Here is a 19359-nt window from a genome sequence, read left to right on the forward strand (position 1 = left end):
CATAAACGTTTTTTATATCTTAATCTGGTATCTGAACTTGGTATTTTTCTCTCGAATTGGTATCTCAATTTATAGTCAATTACTTCTGAATTAAAGTTTTGTGGGAATATGAGCTGTTCAAGTATCGTGTCACCAAAAAAAACCCCTTTACCATTCACATTCGCCAAATTTATGCCCTAATCATTTCTTCGTAAATATAATTACAATTGTCATATTCATATATATGTGGGTAAGAAAAATATTTTTAAATATATTTATAAAAAAATATGTAAATATATTTATAAAAATATTATTTAACAAATTATTATAAGTGGAGTGATAACATGTTTGTATATAAATTTATTAGTCTTTTATGTGAATCTGAAGTAATAAATTTATTTTATTTTATTTAAATATTATAATAAAAAATAATTATTATCAATATTTAAAAATGGTATTTTCTTTTTCTAATTGAATTTCTGTCCAATTAATTGTAAAATTGAAATTAGTTAGAATTTAAATATAATAATAATATAGATCCAAATAATGACGTCTTTAACTTGGGCCTGCATATGTAGGATTACTTCATTCACCGCATGTACATATAGGGATCGGCATGAAATTCAAATTCAACGGGTTTCGATCCGATTTGTTCGGGTCGTACTTTTTTAAATGTGATGTTTAGTTTGGGTTTAGGGTAAAAATACCCGATTCGACCTGAAAAAAATAATTTTACCTAATATATTTATGAATAATTATAATAATAACTCTCTATATATTATTTTTCAATTAAATCATTATTTTTATTGAATAAAAAATATTTTATTATTATTTAGAGTCGGGTCAATTTTTTAAGTTATATATCGGGTCGGGGTCGGGTCGGGTGAAATTTTATTTCAATCGTGTCGGGTCGAATATCGGGTAAAGGATTCTTTGTTCTCGGGTCAAGTCAGGTGGACCAAAAACTTGACCCAACCCGACCATGCCCATCTCTAGGTACATATGACTAATGGCTCAAAATAAGAATGAGTATGAGATTTGAATTTGATAAATTTTGAGTTGTTTTGGTATTCTAAAATCATATTTTTTAAGGATAAATTTTGTATTTAGTTACTAAGTTATCATTTTAATTTTATTTTAATCACCTAATAATTTCTTTAGATTTATTTCTAATATATATCTTATTATTTTTTATTTTTGAATGGTTAAAATAATAAATATATCATTTAAATTATTTTATTTTAATTTTTCAATGAGTGACTGTAGAACTCGATTTTTCAGATAGTACATTTGTCGACCCATGTCTCATACCGTAACTATCAGTTACCCGTCTATCCGTAAATTCTAAGTACTTGTAAAAGTGGGTATCTGGTTAACATTTTTTTTATTTTTCTAAATCCAAAAATTAAAAGAAACACATAGTTTATAATATGTAATCAATACACAAAAATGATTTGAAGTTAGTTTCAAAGATAAATATTTGAAAATATATATGTGTGTATATATTAAAGTTTATTTCTAAAAGAAAATATTAAAATATTAATGTCGATATTAGTTTTTTTCCCTTCGAAACTCATATTGACAAATTAATAAAAAATATTTTTGAAAATTTAAAACTTAATAGTATATAATAGAATAGAAAGAATTTAAGAATTTAAATTTAAATTTATGTTAAATTTTTTTAATGAATATTAAAATCTAATCCAATTAAATAATATTCTCAAATAACCAATTTAATTAAACTTCAAACTCTATCATTTAACAGATTTGAAAGCTCTATTTTTAGCATAATAAAAGCGACCCCGGGCGAGATGTTACTGGAAATTCCTAATTTTCAGTGTTGTGTGCAATGAATTCTGACGACACAAGCAATGTGTACCTGTAAATTAATTAATTAGTGCATTTAAATTTTGGGTCGGATATTGACATTTGGACTGGATAAGGGCAACAGGACAAGATGGATGGCCCCTCGAGTTTGCACGAGGTTTGACATTTGGGCCTTTTTCCTGCCCATTTTTATAATTTAACCAATTTGTTACTAAGTGGGTTAATTTACTTTTTGGTACCCAAACTTGATTTTGATGTTCAAATTGTTATTTACAAGTTTTTAGGTCCAAACTAATACCTGAACTTTTGTAAAAGGTCAAATTAGTACTCGTATTTTCCATTGAAAAGATTAATCTATTAAAATTTTGTAAGGACTATAATTGTAATTAAAACATTTGAATCAAGAGGGACTAAAGCCTTTGCATGTCAAATTGTGTGACAGAAATAAGATTAAATACATGTTAGGCAAGTTAGGAAAAAAAATATAAATGCATATTTAAATCTTTTAAAAGACTTGAGCTACCAATTTATACTAAGTACCAATTTGAACTTTAAAGATAACTACAAGTACCAAAAATTATAATAACCCTTATTAATATTTTAATACGACCCGCTTGACCTCAGAGTAAACGCTCACGGCCTCATGCAAAGGGATTAGATCAAAGTATAATAATACCTCATGAAATTGGGCTCTTCTACAACACAATACGCCAAACATATCACTGCTTTACTGAATTTAGTGTCATTAAATTATTTAAATATATATTATCTATAGAATATATTGTTTTTATTAAACTGATATAGCTTGTAGATAGAGATACGTATTTGACCCGAATTTAATGGATTTTAATTCAATATAATTTTATGTGATCGTTTTTTTAAATTAAATTTGAATTGGATTAAACTTTTTGAAGAATAAATTTGTATTAAATACAAATTTATTTATAATGAAATATATTTGACCCGATCTAGAAATAATAGTATAATTGACCTTATATATTTAAGGAGAACTATTATAATACTCATTTGGTTATATATATTTTAAATCAAGTATCTATTTTACCTAATAAAAATGAGAATATATATATATATATATGGGTGTGTCGATCAGATTAGGTGTACATTTTTATCTTAAATGTTAGGTCGAATTTTAGATCGGGTGAAACTTTCCTAAACTCGAATCGAGTGACAGATGGATGGATGTTATATTCAGATTGGGTTTGGTGGATCAAAACTCTAACCCAACCCGACCTGTAATCATCCTTGATTAGTTCTTGATTAATGTAAAATTAGATGATTATTGATCAATAGTTAATTTAATAAAATGTTATATTTTTGTAGGTAATATTAAAATTTTAATTTTAATGTTGTAAATAAAAAATAACTTAAAAGTCATCTCATAGTGAATAAGAAACAATATATGATTTGATTAACTAATCAATTAAATATAATAATTATAAAAATATAGTAAAATAATTGTATCTTTTAATATTTTGTAGGTAATATTAAAATTTTAATTTTAATGTTGTAAATAAAAAATAACTTAAAAGTCATCTCATAGTGAATAAGAAACAATATATGATTTGATTTAACTAATCAATAATTAAATATTAATAATTATAAAAATATAGTAAAATAATTGTATCTTTTAATATCGCATTATATCTTTTGAAAAACCAAGCTTACTTAACTACTATTTTGGTGGCATTATAAAATGGACAAGTTTCATACACGCTTGTTGATGGAAGCTTTTCGTTGTTTCGTTTTGGCCTGTCTTCATGCGGCTCTTATTCTCCAATTAATTCACGTAATAATTCTTGATATTTTTTATTTATTAACGAGTTATATTTAGAATTTATGATTTATTTTATAACGATGTAATTTTAAAATTTTGATTTAGATACTATTAAATCAGAGATAACGTTAGAAAAAATGGCACTGATGACAGAGTAAGCGGTGCTGGTTGGATTTGCTTAATGAGTCAATCCCGAGTCTCCAAGGAACAGCAACGAGATGAGTCAGACTGGACAGCCGAAAAAAAGGTCCTATCACTGTCGACGATCATTATAAGAACAACAACAGAAAAGCAAGAGGAAACCGAAAAACTTTGTAAAGAAGCTCAAAGAAATCATTTTTCTTTTGGCCTTTCAAGGAAAAAAATGAGAAGAAGATGATGCTTCTTGATTCATTCATCCCGGAAAAGTCACAGTTTTGAATAACAGCAGCAGTACCAGGGAATTTTTAATGCAAATGGAGGCCGTTTGTTGTTGATTTGGTCACCGCTCCAACCCTTCATCTCTCTCTCTCTCTCTCCTCGTCTTTCGTGCTGATTTACAAAAAAGAAGCACCATTGTTGCCGTTATTGACTCGCTTATTTCCTCCCCTTGTTCACTATTGAAACCCCGGAGCATGAAAACCCTTTGCTCTTTCTTTATGATTTCCCATTGCTTTCTTCTGTAAACCCAAACTTTCCTCGTTGATTTCACTTAAAGGGTCTGTTTTTTTAGCTTTTGTCACTGAATGCAGCAGCTCTTGGCCACCCTGATAACAATCCGTGTAATTGTTTGTGACCGCTACTACTCCTTTGCATGTTATAATAGCTTAACTCAATTCACTTTTGTTAACGATTTGTTTTGGGGGGTGTTGGTTTTGCAGATAGCAGATCATGTCGTTTTTACCAGCACGAAAGGGGAGACACAGACAACGGTACGAGGGTCATCTGAGACTTGTTGCTGGGTAATAATCTCATGTGCTTCCACTAACTTCCTCTCGTTTACGCCTCTTGTTGTTGTTTCGTTAATGTCAGCTCTGTTAAAGCTCAAATAGTGTTTGATATCTGAGGTGTTAAGAAATTAGTGGTGAGCCGTGAGCATGCTTTAATTCAATCGGCAATAATTTGCCAAATAATTGATGGTGATTTTACTTTTACGTGAATAGATATAGTACTCGATGATAAACACTCAAAACAGAGATGGGGGCCATTGCCTTCACTTTCCAATTTCCATGACCCTCCTGTTCTTGTCTTGATATTTAATATCTTCAAAAAGACTTTCTGGAAAACTCTTCCTTTTTAACTCATATTTACTGTTTCTGGTGCAAAAAAAAAAAAAAAAGGTGCGTTCCATACAGATTGCAGAAGGATATCGAGGATAGTAATGGCAGTGTGACTAGTAGGATAACTGTTCTAATGATATCAACGCCGAATCGTGATGATCTTGTCTTCCCTAAGGTATGGTATAATATACTTGACTTCCTGCTCCGTTCCCGTGTTAAGTGCTAAACTATTTAGTCTATGGTGATGTCGAGGTTGACGACTTGTATGTCATTGTTAGGGTGGATGGGAAGACGATGAGACGGTTCACGAAGCAGCGTGTCGCGAGGCCCTGGAGGAAGCCGGAGTCAAAGGAATACTCGATGTAGGTTTTGAAATCGCTTTTGGATACCAGAGTTCATCTGACTTTTTAAATTAACAGTGTTGTCAAATTAACCTGCATAATTGATGTTTTTGACAGTACTGCAATTTAGTAATTTAAAGAACATAGTTATCTGTGCTAGCTGTTCATGCATATTAGTCCACTGTCCATCTGAGTTTCTTGTTAGCATATGATTCCCCTGATAATTTGACTCGGTTCAATTGCAATGGGGTCAGTATTGGCAACTGGAGGCTAGAATTTGATGAAAATGGTGACGTACGTATGAATGGACTGAAACGTGTATAAATAAACATAAAATCAGGCTGTATATGATCTATGTAATGATGAAATCATCGAATATGGTCGAGCCGAAAACTTGAATTGCTCTTGAAGCAGTCAAAATTGTTATGCTGATGCTGCACGTGTTGCATTGCATACCTTATGGCGAGTTCAATGAGAATGGCCTGTTGAAATGATATGAATCTGTATAGAAACTCCCCTTTCGTTTAACGAGCAAGTCTCTGCATCTGTTCCGAGTTTCGACAGCATATCCGCTTTTGATGGTCCTGTAATAACGTCGTCATTTCCACTTCTTGTAGGAGGATCCACTGGGAGTCTGGGAATTTAGAAGCAAGAGTAGACAAAACTGCTGCAACATGGAAGGTGGTTGCCGAGGTTACATGTTTGCCTTGGAGGTCACCGAGGAACTCGACTCGTGGGCAGAGCAAACCAGTTACGAGAGGAAATGGGTCAGTAAGAAAACCAATGCACATTGCACATGTTACAGCCACATTTCAATGTTTATGACTGAAGCTGTTCGTGTGTTTTCACAGCTTTCCCCGGACGAAGCATATAAATGTTGCCGGTATGATTGGATGAGAGACGCTCTTCGAGTATTTCTAAGAGCCATCGAGGATGACCGGACGAGCGGGAGGGCAGAAAGGCTGGAGGAGCTCCCTATATTTTCGGCCGCCAATGCCATGACGGAGCATCAGATGTTAACATCAGCCGGTTACTCTGCAAAACCGCCGGCCGTACAGCATCTTGAAGAGTCTTTCACTAATAATAACTGTATTGTGCAGGGTTAACGAGCCTGGACATATGTTATCAGTTAGATGTTTGCCATCATTAACTGTTAAATACCGTGTTAATATCAAAAGTTTAAATTATATCAAGAGCTGTAATGTTTGTGGATCATATATGTTCATTTGGTGTTCTCGATTCCTACTTATTTGTTATCTTCTGTAATTTTGATTTTCATTTGATGATCTATTAAATATACAAATTCGTAATAAACTAAGCCGCACCTCATCAACCATACACGATTACATACGATATAGCACCAAAACCTGCCAAAGGAGAGAAAACACCAGAAAATGTGCAGTGTTGCTTATTGTTCTTTTAGAAAACCTTTGACATGTGATACGATAACGTGAATAGACTGGTGCTAGAAGCCGAAAAGCTTAATTGTGTAAAAAGTATACTTGTGGAAATGATGGGTACTTACGATTGAATGATGATGGGAATCATGATTGGACTGTGATCATGCAGCCTGCAATCATATGATTTAGAGTATAAATGACTCGAGCTTGAATAAATAAGATTGTGTTTATGTTTTTTGTTTTTTATTTTTAAAGGTTTAATATTTCGGGTTCGTGTAAGTGTTCAGTTCGTTTAGTGTTCGGGAACATATTCGTTAATATATTTGCCATCATGTTCATTTAGTATTTGCCAACATGTTCCTTTATTGATCATGAAAATGTTGTTTATATATTAAAAAAATGATGAAATCACGCCACTAGTCCTTAAGCTCATTAGACTTCACAATTTGAACTCTAAAATTCACTTTGTGTTCAATTGAGTCCCTATATTCATCAATATTTGAAATGTAAAAAATAAAAGTAAAAAAAAAATCGGATAAAAGAGCTTATAAACAAGTAACTAAATGAGTTTCCAAACGATTTTGTTTGTGAATATGAACGAATCAAACACACATTTGTTTGTATTCGTTTATTAAATAAACATAAAAAAATTTAGTTATATTCCTTTATTTAACTTAATAAACAAATATAAATCAACAACGGTTCACGAACAATTCTTCAAACATATAAATATTCACAACCCCTACATATGGCGAAGATTATTACAAAACCTTTCCGAACTTATATAAAGTTATATTCATATGAGACTCATGCATGATCATAAGTACTAAAGATTTGATGATGATTCCTGATTCAAATCCGAGACTCTCTCTTCTGTTTCTCTCCTCCAAGCTCGCATGTCCGAATCTTTGGAGAGAAAGAAGTTGATAATCATTCGAGGAGCACATGTCAATCATCGGCGTGTATATATTTATATTAAGCTCTGCTGATGAACCCATGATTGCAGTTCCTCAATGGAGAAATCATTGAACTCCAGTTAGATGAATGATGATGGGTAATTGTTGTACTAATCAAAGTCACCTCAACAGTCTCCCTATTTAAACACCATGCAAACAGCCGATAAACAAGCCTAAGTATCATCGAAAACCATCAATTCCATAGATTTCTTCATCGTCATGGATTTCAACAGCTCAAAGCCTTTCTCTTCCAAAAGAAAGCAGCGTAAGCAGCAGCAACCTCAGCAACAGCAAGAAGAAACGAGATACTTGGGAGTAAGGAGGAGGCCATGGGGTCGATACGCAGCCGAGATAAGAAACCCTTCCACAAAACAAAGGCATTGGCTCGGCACGTTCGACACGGCTGAGGATGCCGCCTTGGCCTACGATCGTGCATCTCGCTCCATGCGTGGCCCCAAGGCTCGAACCAACTTCGTCTACTCCGATATGCCGGCTGGATCATCCGTCACCAATATCATCTCCCCCGATGAATCACTTCATCACATGTCGTCCATTTTTCCCACTAATCAAACCGATGCTAACCAGTACCCGCTTTTCTTCAACCAAGACCCTTTCGATGTAAGCCAGTTTTGTTCCGGATCACCAGCGGAAAGCGATGCGTTTGAGCCTTACAGGCCCATTACTGGACTCATGGATGCTGGAAATGGTGGTTCTCTACAGTTCAGGGACGACTCTGAGCTGCCACCTTTGCCTCCTGATGTCTCCTCCACTTGTTACGGGTACGGCTCGGGTTCAGATATGGGTTATGAAGCTTGGAATAACACAGGCCTTTTCGGGTTATCGGATCAAACCCCAAATGGGTTTGACTCAGGAGTGAATCTGGGCTTTAACTCATACGAGTTGGAGCAGCAGCACAGCTCACTCTTCGGGACGATTCCAGCCGTTCCTGATACGGTCACTGACACATTTGATTTTACTCCATCGTCGGGTTACTTCTTTCAATAACTTTCTCAAATATATTTTATAAAATAAATAAACGTGACATTTAATATTATCTAAATATTATTTATAAAATCATTTTTCTATTCATAATATACTTCTTATTTTGATGTTTTCTTTTTTTCTAAATTGGACGAGTAATGGTCCTTACGATGGTGTTGGGTTTGGGTCCATTTTGGGAAAATGGCCAGCTTCCACTAAACTTGTCATGCCTTTCTACAGACCGAGTATCTATTCATATCATATTGTTGTATTTTTCAATTAATACTAATTATTAGTTTTATCGTGTAAAAATAAAATAAAGTTATATGAAAAATTTATAAAATTAAAATAAATTATATTATATTAATTGATCATTTATGTATTAGAGTATATAAACTGACTACAAGAATAAAATAAGTTCATAATATGAAGGAACTAAAAATCTAATCAAATAATTAAAGATGATAAAGTTAACAAACATTACTATCAATGATGAAAGATAAATACCATCAAAATCGACATAAAATTGCATATAACATGACACATTAATAAATTGACTTTATCGTAAGTTTATAACTCAATTGATACATATATTTATACATTGCGAGTGTTTATCAATAAAATAAGATAAACCCGAGAATTACACGAATCAACTTGTCTCAGTGATTAAAGGAATTGTTATTGTTCTTAGAGGTCACATGTTCGAGCACCAACTACTGTAAGGGTAATTGAGCGTTCATTGTCAAATGTTTGAGAGTATTTAAAACAAATACTACTTTGTAATCATCTTTAGCTCAGTAAAAAAAATTCTCTTGAGAATTCATGAACATATCAACAAACAAAATTAATTAATATTTAAATACATAAAGAGTTATTAAACCCCAAAAGTGACAAGATCTTAGGCTCTTAGCCACTCCCAATGTGTACATAACGTCATCATCCCTTATAGTACATGTCTTAAATGAACATAGAGGGACTTATACAACTTTTAGAATTGAGTATAATCTCCTGGCTTATGGTAACTCTACAATAGGATAGCTTTATCTTATCTGATCGCAGAAACCAATGAGGGTGATATCAAACATCATGGTAACTTCTATTATTAGTTTTATTTAGTTTAGTCACTCAATTATTATTTTTTTAAAATCATATATAACATTATATTTTGATTCATTTTAGTCACCCACTTTTAAAAAGTCGAAATAACCATTTTCTTATTTTTTTTCAATGATGATATAACATTACTTTATAATAACTTTGGCAGCCTGGCTGGGACAGAGGCAGAACATGGCTCGTGGAATTAGGATAATTCTTAAATACAACTAATAATACAAAGGTACACGATATTCCATATGTCCGAAGGGGAGGGGATATATTTCTTTAAACCCCTAGACGACAATGCTTGTCCCAAACATACAGGGAGGTGACAAAAGAGATAGGGTTTGTGTCAGTTGGGCTCATCTCGAGGAGGCCCATAAAATATTTCAGTTGATGTTGTTAGGCCTTTCAATATTGTGGAATTGTTTAGTATGTTAGATGTTTTGGGCTGTATATAGCCTAGTCTTCTAATGGGCTGGAATACTCTCAAAATTTGGTGTATAACCCATGAATTGTAAGGAAAATATTGCACTCTTCACTATGAACTTTAATAAAACTTTTAGAAAGTTTTTATGTTTTCTCAAAGTGATATAATTTCTTTTATTTCAAATTGATCAAGTTTAGAGTGACAAAAATTAATACAAGTGAAGAGTCACTAAAATTTGAAGTTGATCATAATTCCGTTACTTATTTAACATACAAGTGATGAAAATTCGAATGATCAAATTGAAATTTTTTAAAATTAAATGATAAAAATAGAAATCTAATCAAAACAGAGTGATGAAAGCGTTATTTACCCTTGCTCAATTTTTATAAACGTCATAGCATGTTGATGATTTATACAATTACTCAATTTCACTAATTTTCATCTTTTTCCTTATTAAAAAGCCAGGGGCATTCAAGTTAGATTAGACGAAGCAACAACGTAATTAGATGTACAATTAAAGAATTAAATTGAAAGCATTTATGGTATTCGCACGTCAAAACGTCAGCCATTAGCCTATGTTACCGCATACGCGTTACCCCAAAACCATCCTATGTATGCGTGTGTATATATATATTCTCTTTCTTCATCTTCAATAATCACTCGCTTACATTGTTCTTGTCCTGTTAGCTACTTTAAATCATCGATTTCCAGCACGCACAAGCGATTCCATACAAATCATGGCCTCTGCCATGCTCCGACACGACTTCACAATCCGCCACATCAGCAACAGTCGGCCCCAACAACAACCACCTCGTGGTACGACGGAGCAACAAAGAAATGCTCGATATCGAATCGGAGAACGCGGTGATTGTATTCTTGAGGAAGGGTTGTTGCATGAGCCATGTGGTGAGATGTTTGCTGCTGGCGTCGGGAGTAAACCCAGCGGTTTGCGAGATTGATGAGAAGGATGAGGTTGGCGTTTTGAATGAATTGGGGATGATTCGTGATCAAGGGAAGCATGGAAAGGGTCAAACGGTGCAGCTTCCGGCAGTGTTTATCGGCGGGAGATTATTTGGGGGTTTGGATATATAAAGTTATGGCTACTCATATTAGTGGTGAGTTGGTTCCCGTGTTGAAAGATGCTGGGCTTTGTGGCTTTAATTAATAAGCCTACAAGATTAATTCATTCATCTCCATATCTTCTTCCTTGATTTGTTGAAATCAAACGAGTCTGAGACTCGAATCATGTAAGGACAGTAATGACTTCCCAAAAATGTTGAGTGACCATTTTTAAACTTTTAATAATTGAGACACTAAAAAAGCAATGTCCGTTAGTCAGAGGGGTCATTTTATAACTTTTAATAGTCAAAGAATCCAACAAAGTAGTGTAATATAATCGGGGATCATTTGTGTATTTTATCCTAAAATAAATAAAAACCATTATTTGATATTTAAACACATGACCAATAACTTCTGTTTTTTTATATTTTTATCAAGCCATGTCTTCACTTTAACATAAACTTAACCATCAGTGACCAAAATAGAAATAAAATAAAATATTACTTATAATTTATAATCAAAAAGTTAATTGAGTGGCCAAATCAGAATAAGTTGATAATTCCCGTGAAAACAAGTCGTAAGGTCTTTGAAATTTTTTTTGCACATCTTCATTTGACTTGTATTCGGAACTATAAGATTATTTTATATAATGAAGATGTTCACGTTATAACTATGAACGAGTTCCCTTTTTTGGTTGCATTAATGGAGAAAGGTGTGACAGTGGATTCTGACATTGAAGTTTCCAACTCCACCGGCTTATTTTGTACCTACTGACAAACGAAATCCTCCACACTAAGTTTTGTTACTTCTTTGTGAATAATCCATGCATACAAATATAAAAGTAAAATGGAACTGAAATGTTCAAAATACATTTTAAAGAACAAAGTATACATTGACTAAAAAACCTAATACGCTGCTACACGTGGTAAGTATATCGAATCTTTGTACAGTTTCCGAAAGTAAAACTTCTCCCAGATTAAAGTTTGATGAAGCATGTCACACATTTACATTCTTGTTGTTTACACTGTACAAAGCATTAGGAACAAGTGGTTATGGTGAAATCTTTGATATTCTTCCATGGTGAAGAACGTTTCTTCTGTTCTTCAACTAGCTATAAAATCATTCCTTATTCTTCCCAACCCTTTTGGATGACTACATGTTAATTTATTATCTGGAGTATTTATTACCATGTAATTTATCAAGGCATGAAAGAACCATCATGGACTGCAAAGTGGGGAAGAAGCTGGCTAGGGTTGGCTCTGCTTTGGCCACCTTGATCGAAGGCAATGAAAGAAGGATTATAGAACTCGACGAGCCCGTTGTTGTTGTTGTTGTTCTTGAGGTGTTGGGAGCCTTCGTGTCCACTCTGTGCCTTTAGGGCGACCTTGATCGAACCACATTGTCTAGGCTGTGTTTGGTGGAAAACTTTCGAAACGACGAGCTCGCCGTCTTTTTCTTCTTCGTTGTTTCCGAGATGGTACTGGTGCATCACCCAATTTGTTTTCTCCGGTTTCCTTTGCTTCCCGTAGTTGGTGTAAAGCACCAGGATTTTCTTGTACCCCTTGACTCTTACGCTGATGAAAACCGGCCTCGTCTTGCCGGTTTTATGCCACCGGGTCTCGCCGCCTTCTGTGTTAGTGTGGACCTTCCTTCGTTTCCTTGTCCCGGTCGTGTATGCCTTGGAAGGCCGGTGAAAGAAGTGGCGAACCATGCCATCTTTGCTTACTCCTGCACACAAGGCCGGTTGGAGCATATATATTTCTTCATTAATATTGCAAATGTGACAGGCTACCAGGGTTAGTTGGAAGCTTTCTTCAAACAAGGAGAATGGTTAAGCATTTCTATCGTATCAAATAAATTTTCAGAATTCGGAAAACGGTATCGTGGGATAGTCCCGAATCCTGAACATGAACTATAGAATAGATATAGAAAATATATATATATAGTAGCATGTATGCATTAAGATCACCTGGCAACTTCTCAGGATGAGTATAGCAAATCCCATTCTCTCCTTCAATAGTAGGGATAAATTCATCAATAAGAGGATGAAGCTGACGAGAATCAGAGCGCACCTTCCCTTCCAAATGCTCAAGAATCTCTTGATCTGTTGGATCAAACTTCACACCAGCAGGTAATCCAGGCAAATCATGGATTCCACCCTATAACGTAGCGATTTTTGTACAGGTTTTTGCAGGAATATTAAATGTAAACAACATATTTAATACGAACAATCATTACTTCATGGAAATCATAGAATCAATTATAAGAAAAGAGATAGTGGAGTGGATGAATGACCTGGTCAAGGTATTTGATGTGATGACCGCAAGAAGGGCATGTTCTAAGGAGGCAATCTCTGTGCCTTTGAGCAACAACAGTTTTGTGTGACGAGGGAGGGGAGCTTCTCTCGACGGTTTGCACATCACTGCAACCATTGCACCAAGTCATTTCCCCACTCTTTCTTTATCTTTTCCCCATTCCACTGTGGAGGAGATCTTTGCTTTTACTTTCTTTGTTTTCTTCCCTGCTACTCCAAAATATAAACAATACTATTAGAGGGAAGAGTAAAAGGAGGAGACACAGAATTAAAAGGGAAATGAAGTGGAGACACAAAAGTTGGCTTCACTCCTCTAAAGCTTTGGTGCTCCAAAGCCTGCTTATCTTGAGGGTTGAGAAGGGTACATTCAATTCCCTTTTCACTTTTTACCTAACACTTTGCATTCAACTATCATGCACGCTAAGAATGTCTCCTATGAGAATTTGATTATTTTATCTTAAGTTCAAATATTATGATAGGAAAGAATATATTAGAGTTTATGACCTAATTTATGATTGGTCCTAATAAAAAGTTCACATTACAATTCACTAGGTAAAAATAATGTTACAATATACGAAGCTAATGATGAGTATATACGGTTGCAAAGTAAAACGAAAGAAAGAAAAATAAGAAATCAATAATATAAGAGGATTATGATTACGTGCAATATGATGATTAACTCGAATCTAATAATATCTTTGTCCCCGTTAAAAGATTCAACCTTTCTCAACGTTGGATATAGTCAAAGCTCAAACAAATACTTAAGAGATCATGAATTAAACCCTAATAATATCAAAACTCAACATTTAATAGCTTGAAAAGCACATTTGAAGTACTCTCTTACTCGATCACTCTTGATTATGGTTTTAACACTGGAGCTACCTAAAATATCTAATGAGACTAACAAAATTCTCGTTCTCACTTGAGTATTGCAGTATCGTAGGTTCCATTCAAAGCAAGAAAAGGGATTACTTGGACCATACGTTATGGTTTTTGCTTGAGTATCAGCATATGGGAAACTTGTAATGCAATAAATGTAGTTTTGAAGTCTTTTTTGTGTTTGCATGCTTTTAACCTCTGTCTAAAGGCTGCATTTTGGGATGGTTAAAATAGCTAAGTTAAATATTAAAGAAGGCCGAATTGAATAATGAGAAAAGAGTGGAGATGGGGCAATCAGATTAATTGGTGGAGCTATGTTTCACCACCTGAGAGAAAGGGAAAGGTTTAAGGTCCGATGTCACCTTGGAGTATTCATAAAGCTAAAAATTGTATTCTAATTTTATATAAAATATATAATCAAACCCCATTATTCTATTTCTTCACCTACACTTCTCATGAACTGCAAGAAACCTCCCTTCTACCTCCTAATGTCTACGTGGCAAGATAGGAGCACGTCATCGAATTTGAGGCATATATTTTTTTCCTGTCAATTAATTTAATTTTATAAAAAATAGAATTTTGAATATAAAAGAAATTAAAAAAAATGGAAAATTTGAGAACAATAAATATTATTAAACCTTATTTATGAGATGGCCTGAGTGATGAAACTCAGTGGAGAATTTTCAGTGGGACCATAACTTGTTTATTGTCCGAGTTTGAACATGTGAACCGTCAACATTGTCGGAAATACCTGGTTTTGATCCTCTTCACCGCCTACTGGTATTTTTCCACTTACCTGGTGTGAATTTTCAACATTGATATTTCTTTCGAGTTGATTGGTAATGAGCATCCATATTTGTTGGATTTATTGTGCGAGTACTGACATGTTGTTTTATAGTACCAACATGGGTGCGGAGTTATGAAGGAAGATGGTGAGCTGATGGTAAGGAAGAGCATCCCAGGGCAGAAGAGATAATTAGTTCATTACCATCCTAATTTGTATCGAATTGAGGAAATGGGAGAGCCAGCGTCAAAGGGTCTGCGGCGTCATATTCAGTGGCATCAAAATCAGACGTTGGATTTTAGGGTACTTCCATGCCTTGGTGGGTTCCTTGCCTTTTTCTCGCCTAAGCTTGTGGCTGCTGCCATTTTCACTTCATTTTCACTCGCCTCTTTCCACTTGCATTTTCGGCTTCTTCTCTCTCATACATCATATTTTATTCTATAAATTCTAATATTCCAAATTTTAAATAAAAATAACCATTCAAATTAATATAAAGACGGAATAAAAACTTATACTTTTTTACTATAAATAACATAACTAAAAATTATATAAAATATATCAGACAGTTTTTCTATAATTTTTACAAAATAATTTATTAAAATTTATAACATTTTTAAAATATAAAAGATAATATAATTATTCTTTTAATAATTATATTTTCTTACAATTACACTATATTATCTCTAACAAATAAACCAAACACTGTATTTTTTTTCATATTTGTTGAATGGAAATTCTTGATGGTCCGCCATAAACAATAACAGTGATCATAAAGTAGGCACATCCGTAGCCAATAATAGTCCTTAAGAAATGTTTATTTTACTGCCAAAAAGTTCCTTAGAATAGCAGGGTTACACGTGTCACTATAATGTGAACCTACAGGCGTCTGCGATAGATTAGAACTAGTCAAGGCTTTTGTCTCTTGTTTTTTCTATTTTAGAATCCTGTCTTTTGTAGGAGACAATTGCAATTTGCATCACCGCGTTTCAAAGTATATTAAACATCATTAAATTATATTTAAATAATTAGTTTAATTATTAAATTTTAAAAATTTATAAAATAATTGTTTTTTATATATATAAAATGATTATTACTATAATAAATATAAAATTTTAATGAATTTAATGATATTTTGTATTATTTTGATAAAATTAATGATTATATTATAATTTTTAAAAATTTAAAGATAAATAATTATTTAAATATAATGCAGTGACCTCTTATCTATTTTAATTTTATTACTATTAAAATTAATTCAAAAAACATTTTTGTAAATATTAAAATATCAAATTTAACTGATCAGATTAATTGAATTTTTTTATTTTTAATTATATTTATTGTTATAGTTGGGTTTGAAAAAAAATCCTAATTTTATTTTACCCTAAAGCACAATAGTAAATTTATCTTTTCTGTGCATAATCTACATTTACAATTATTTTTGAATTGTTAGTATTTGATTTATTAATATTTTTATTTTAATATATAGAATAAAAAAAGAAAATATATTCATCAGGAAAAAAAAAGAGAAACTCGAAAGAGTAGGTTTCTACATGAAACCTAACATATGGTTAATGTCGTCGAATTAAAGGGTTTCCTCAGAGCCAAGGTGTTGAATATGGCCGGACATGCTATGCAATGCTATCAAGTTGAAGAAGAAGGTGGTATGTTGGGGACTCCTTGGCGTTGCAACTCTCCCAAAACACCGTCGCAAGACGGCGGCTTCAATCCGAGAGGCAGTGGCAGTCCCGGTTTCGATAAAACGTCTCCTATTGCTGCATCTATGCTCTCTCTGGACTGTTGCACAATCATAATATTATTACTTAATTAAATTTGATAATCATGCGTTAAAATCAATAGAATTTCACCGTGGAGCAAAGTTAAAGCTTACTAACCGGGTGGAAGTCCATGAGAGGGTGGGGACCAGATAGGACGCCAATGCCGGGGTCTGCCTTGTACACGGTGGCCAGGTGCGGGGGAATGCCCGGGACCGGTGATGCGGCAAATCTCTACATTCAAAAGCACCAAATAATTTCAGTTTCAGATGTCAATTCAAAGCACTAGCAACCATCATCTTATTCTTCCTCTTCTTTTTCGTGATTCTCAAAAAAAAAAAACAAGCGATAATTAACCTCCAAATTAAACAGTAAGGAGTGAGTGGGTTGTTTACCGTTGTTGCCTGTGGCTGTGGAAAGCAAGGTGTTCCTGGGGCTACCCCATTTCTTACCTGTAATAAAGAGAGTATTAGAGATGAAAACAAATATATACAGTAATCAGCACTGAAAAAGGAGCTTACACGTAGGTTTTGGTGGTGGTGGTGGTGCCAATACGAGGGGTCAGCGGGTGGAGGTGGCCACGTGGGCCGTCTTGGTGGCGGCGGGGATGGTGTCCGGGCTAGATGTTTAGGCCATAAGTGCATTAGGGATCGATCCATAGTGGGATGACCCCATACATGCAAAGGCCTAAACTGGTGGTTCATGGGTGACGACGACGGTGACATGGGCGGACAACCAATAATGGGTGCAAGCCAAGGATTCATATCTCTCTTAACTCCACCTGTTGGAGTGGCGGCGGCACCACCGTAGATTTGCCTCCTGTGAGACCAGTTAGCCGCCTCCGCCTCACGAGCCAGTAAATGCTTCCGATGAGATCTATATTTCTACACAACAAAAAAACACACATACTCATCAATTTCAAACCAAATCCCTCCAGATCAAAACTTCATTCACCATTTAAATATATATATATATATATACTTGAAGATGACTGGCAATGTTATGGCGAGTGAGACATTCGATCCCCATGATCTCTAAAATTCTTGAAGGCACCGCCTTATCCAGCCCCAGCTGCTCCACCGCTTGCACGAATCTCCTGTGCAGCTCCGGCGTCCAATCCACCTTCACATAATTCAATAATTAAATCAAACACTTATCATGCATCTTCAAGAAAACCTTCTAACACAGCTATAACCTAATTCAGTCATTATATACCTTCAATTTAATCTTCCCTAGATTTTGATTTTTTGCTTGTGCTGGTAATTTTCTTCCCTTATCAGCATCTTTGGAAGTTGTTTTAACTGCTCTAGGATTTTCACCTTTGCTCGAACTCGAACGTGAACTCAAACCCGAAACCTTAACTTCTTCCTCTTTCCTTTGATTATTATAACCTTCATCCGTTTTTTCTACCGATGTGTTCGTTTGCAGTTCCTCGGCGGGTAATTCGGAGAAAATTTCAGGGCCGAGCTCCAAATCCGGCAACCCATCACCGTCGACAAAGAGATCCTCAAAGTTGATACTCTCAAGTAAATTCCCATCGGCGAAGTCAGGGAAATCTTCCGAGCTAATAGTGAACATCTCCATCTTTTCTTTGTTTTCATCCTCAGCTGTTGTGTTCCTCAATGGCGACACAGCTAGCATAAATTCAATGACTCTTCTTCACCCCTAGAAGATTAAACCAAAACTGCAGAAGAAATAATCAAAACCGAAGCTTACGTACACACAAGCACTTCTAATACTACGTATCCTTTATGCAGGCATAAATAGACTTAAGGCCAAGTATTGGATATAGTTTTTGTAGAAATAGGGTTTCTTACTGTTCTTAAATTCCGACAACTTGAACGGAGATGAAGAGACAAAAGACTTAATAGGTTAGATGAGATTCTGAGGTTTCTTGCTGCTTCTTGTTTACGCAGAAACCAAATAGTGACCTTCATTCAACAATAGGTTTAGTCTTTGATGGTCGGAAAGAAAATAAAAATATAAGTCCTTTTCAATTTAGTGTGAAAATTATCTCAAATAATATCTTGCAATTGGATAAAGTATATAATAAAGGTTGATATTAGATTTTAGCGTAGAATAAGGTGCTTTTGGATCGAGTAATGTTACATTATTTCGTAACATTTATAAGGATAATAATATAAGATTATCTATAGTAAACTTTATAATAAAATTAGTATATCTTAAATAATTTTATCTCGATTATTTTTTATTTTATCAATTTAGTTTTTCTATATTAGATATATATACATAGTTTTAATGGCATGCCTAATTTGGTCGTTATATAATTTATTAAGAATATATTTTATTTAAATTTGATTTTATAATTTTTATATAAACTTGTATTTTAAATATTGTATTAGTTTTAATTAAAATTAGATAATTTTGACGATAGTGACGTGTCTATAAATATTTTTTTTTAAGGTGACCACACATCTATTAATAATACATGATTTTTGTATATGAGGTGAACTTAACTAAATAAATA

At 33.9% G+C, this 19359-nt stretch overlaps 4 protein-coding genes and 1 pseudogene across 4 annotated transcripts; 3 read left to right on the forward strand and 2 right to left on the reverse strand.

Annotated features, from left to right (window-relative positions):
- The first annotated feature begins 3921 nt into the window (after nucleotides 1-3921).
- On the forward strand, nucleotides 3922-6380 carry LOC120204797 (nudix hydrolase 13, mitochondrial-like). The gene is made up of 6 exons (XM_039204840.1): nucleotides 3922-4362; nucleotides 4462-4542; nucleotides 4921-5035; nucleotides 5139-5222; nucleotides 5819-5968; nucleotides 6053-6380. Exons 2-6 carry the CDS (start codon nucleotides 4472-4474, stop codon nucleotides 6305-6307), a joined length of 675 nt encoding a protein of 224 aa, XP_039060771.1. The 5' UTR covers nucleotides 3922-4362; nucleotides 4462-4471; the 3' UTR covers nucleotides 6308-6380.
- A 1369-nt stretch (nucleotides 6381-7749) lies between these two features.
- On the forward strand, nucleotides 7750-8562 carry LOC120143785 (ethylene-responsive transcription factor LEP-like). The gene has a single exon (XM_039158252.1). It carries the CDS (start codon nucleotides 7777-7779, stop codon nucleotides 8560-8562), a length of 786 nt encoding a protein of 261 aa, XP_039014183.1. The 5' UTR covers nucleotides 7750-7776.
- A 2197-nt stretch (nucleotides 8563-10759) lies between these two features.
- Nucleotides 10760-11261, forward strand: LOC120204999 (annotated as a pseudogene).
- A 1032-nt stretch (nucleotides 11262-12293) lies between these two features.
- On the reverse strand, nucleotides 12294-13627 carry LOC120204891 (NAC domain-containing protein 73-like). Its single transcript, XM_039204916.1, has 3 exons — nucleotides 13418-13627; nucleotides 13092-13281; nucleotides 12294-12850 (listed from the first exon to the last, which is right to left on the reverse strand). Exons 1-3 carry the CDS (start codon nucleotides 13565-13567, stop codon nucleotides 12321-12323), a joined length of 870 nt encoding a protein of 289 aa, XP_039060847.1. The 5' UTR covers nucleotides 13568-13627; the 3' UTR covers nucleotides 12294-12320.
- Nucleotides 13628-16636: 3009 nt separating this feature from the next.
- On the reverse strand, nucleotides 16637-18794 carry LOC120201274 (transcription activator GLK1-like). Its single transcript, XM_039202189.1, has 6 exons — nucleotides 18087-18794; nucleotides 17853-17993; nucleotides 17393-17755; nucleotides 17267-17323; nucleotides 16992-17105; nucleotides 16637-16893 (listed from the first exon to the last, which is right to left on the reverse strand). The coding sequence occupies exons 1-6, from the start codon at nucleotides 18510-18512 to the stop codon at nucleotides 16741-16743; spliced, it is 1254 nt and encodes a 417-aa protein (XP_039058120.1). The 5' UTR covers nucleotides 18513-18794; the 3' UTR covers nucleotides 16637-16740.
- Nucleotides 18795-19359: the final 565 nt, after the last annotated feature.

This window comes from Hibiscus syriacus, unplaced genomic scaffold (genome assembly GCF_006381635.1).
Source record: "Hibiscus syriacus cultivar Baekdansim isolate YM2019G1 unplaced genomic scaffold, ASM638163v2 tig00000002_pilon, whole genome shotgun sequence".
Lineage (NCBI taxonomy): Eukaryota > Viridiplantae > Streptophyta > Magnoliopsida > Malvales > Malvaceae > Hibiscus > Hibiscus syriacus.

Bases quoted from the DNA above. Each gene is read 5' to 3' on its own strand.
- LOC120204797 (XM_039204840.1), top strand. From the start codon at position 4,472: ATGTCGTTTTTACCAGCACGAAAGGGGAGACACAGACAACGGTACGAG. The intron at 5,223-5,818 runs GTAGGTTTTGAA...CACTTCTTGTAG, and splicing joins GAGTCAAAGGAATACTCGAT to GAGGATCCACTGGGAGTCTG. The intron at 5,969-6,052 runs GTCAGTAAGAAA...GTGTTTTCACAG, and splicing joins CCAGTTACGAGAGGAAATGG to CTTTCCCCGGACGAAGCATA.
- LOC120143785 (XM_039158252.1), top strand. From the start codon at position 7,777: ATGGATTTCAACAGCTCAAAGCCTTTCTCTTCCAAAAGAAAGCAGCGT.
- LOC120204891 (XM_039204916.1), bottom strand. From the start codon at position 13,567: ATGACTTGGTGCAATGGTTGCAGTGATGTGCAAACCGTCGAGAGAAGC. The intron at 13,282-13,417 runs GTCATTCATCCA...GCTACGTTATAG, and splicing joins ACATCAAATACCTTGACCAG to GGTGGAATCCATGATTTGCC. The intron at 12,851-13,091 runs GTGATCTTAATG...CCTTGTGTGCAG, and splicing joins TCATCCTGAGAAGTTGCCAG to GAGTAAGCAAAGATGGCATG.
- LOC120201274 (XM_039202189.1), bottom strand. From the start codon at position 18,512: ATGCTAGCTGTGTCGCCATTGAGGAACACAACAGCTGAGGATGAAAAC. The intron at 17,324-17,392 runs GTAAGCTCCTTT...TCTTTATTACAG, and splicing joins ACCACCACCAAAACCTACGT to GTAAGAAATGGGGTAGCCCC. The intron at 17,106-17,266 runs GTAAACAACCCA...TTTTGAATGTAG, and splicing joins CACAGCCACAGGCAACAACG to AGATTTGCCGCATCACCGGT.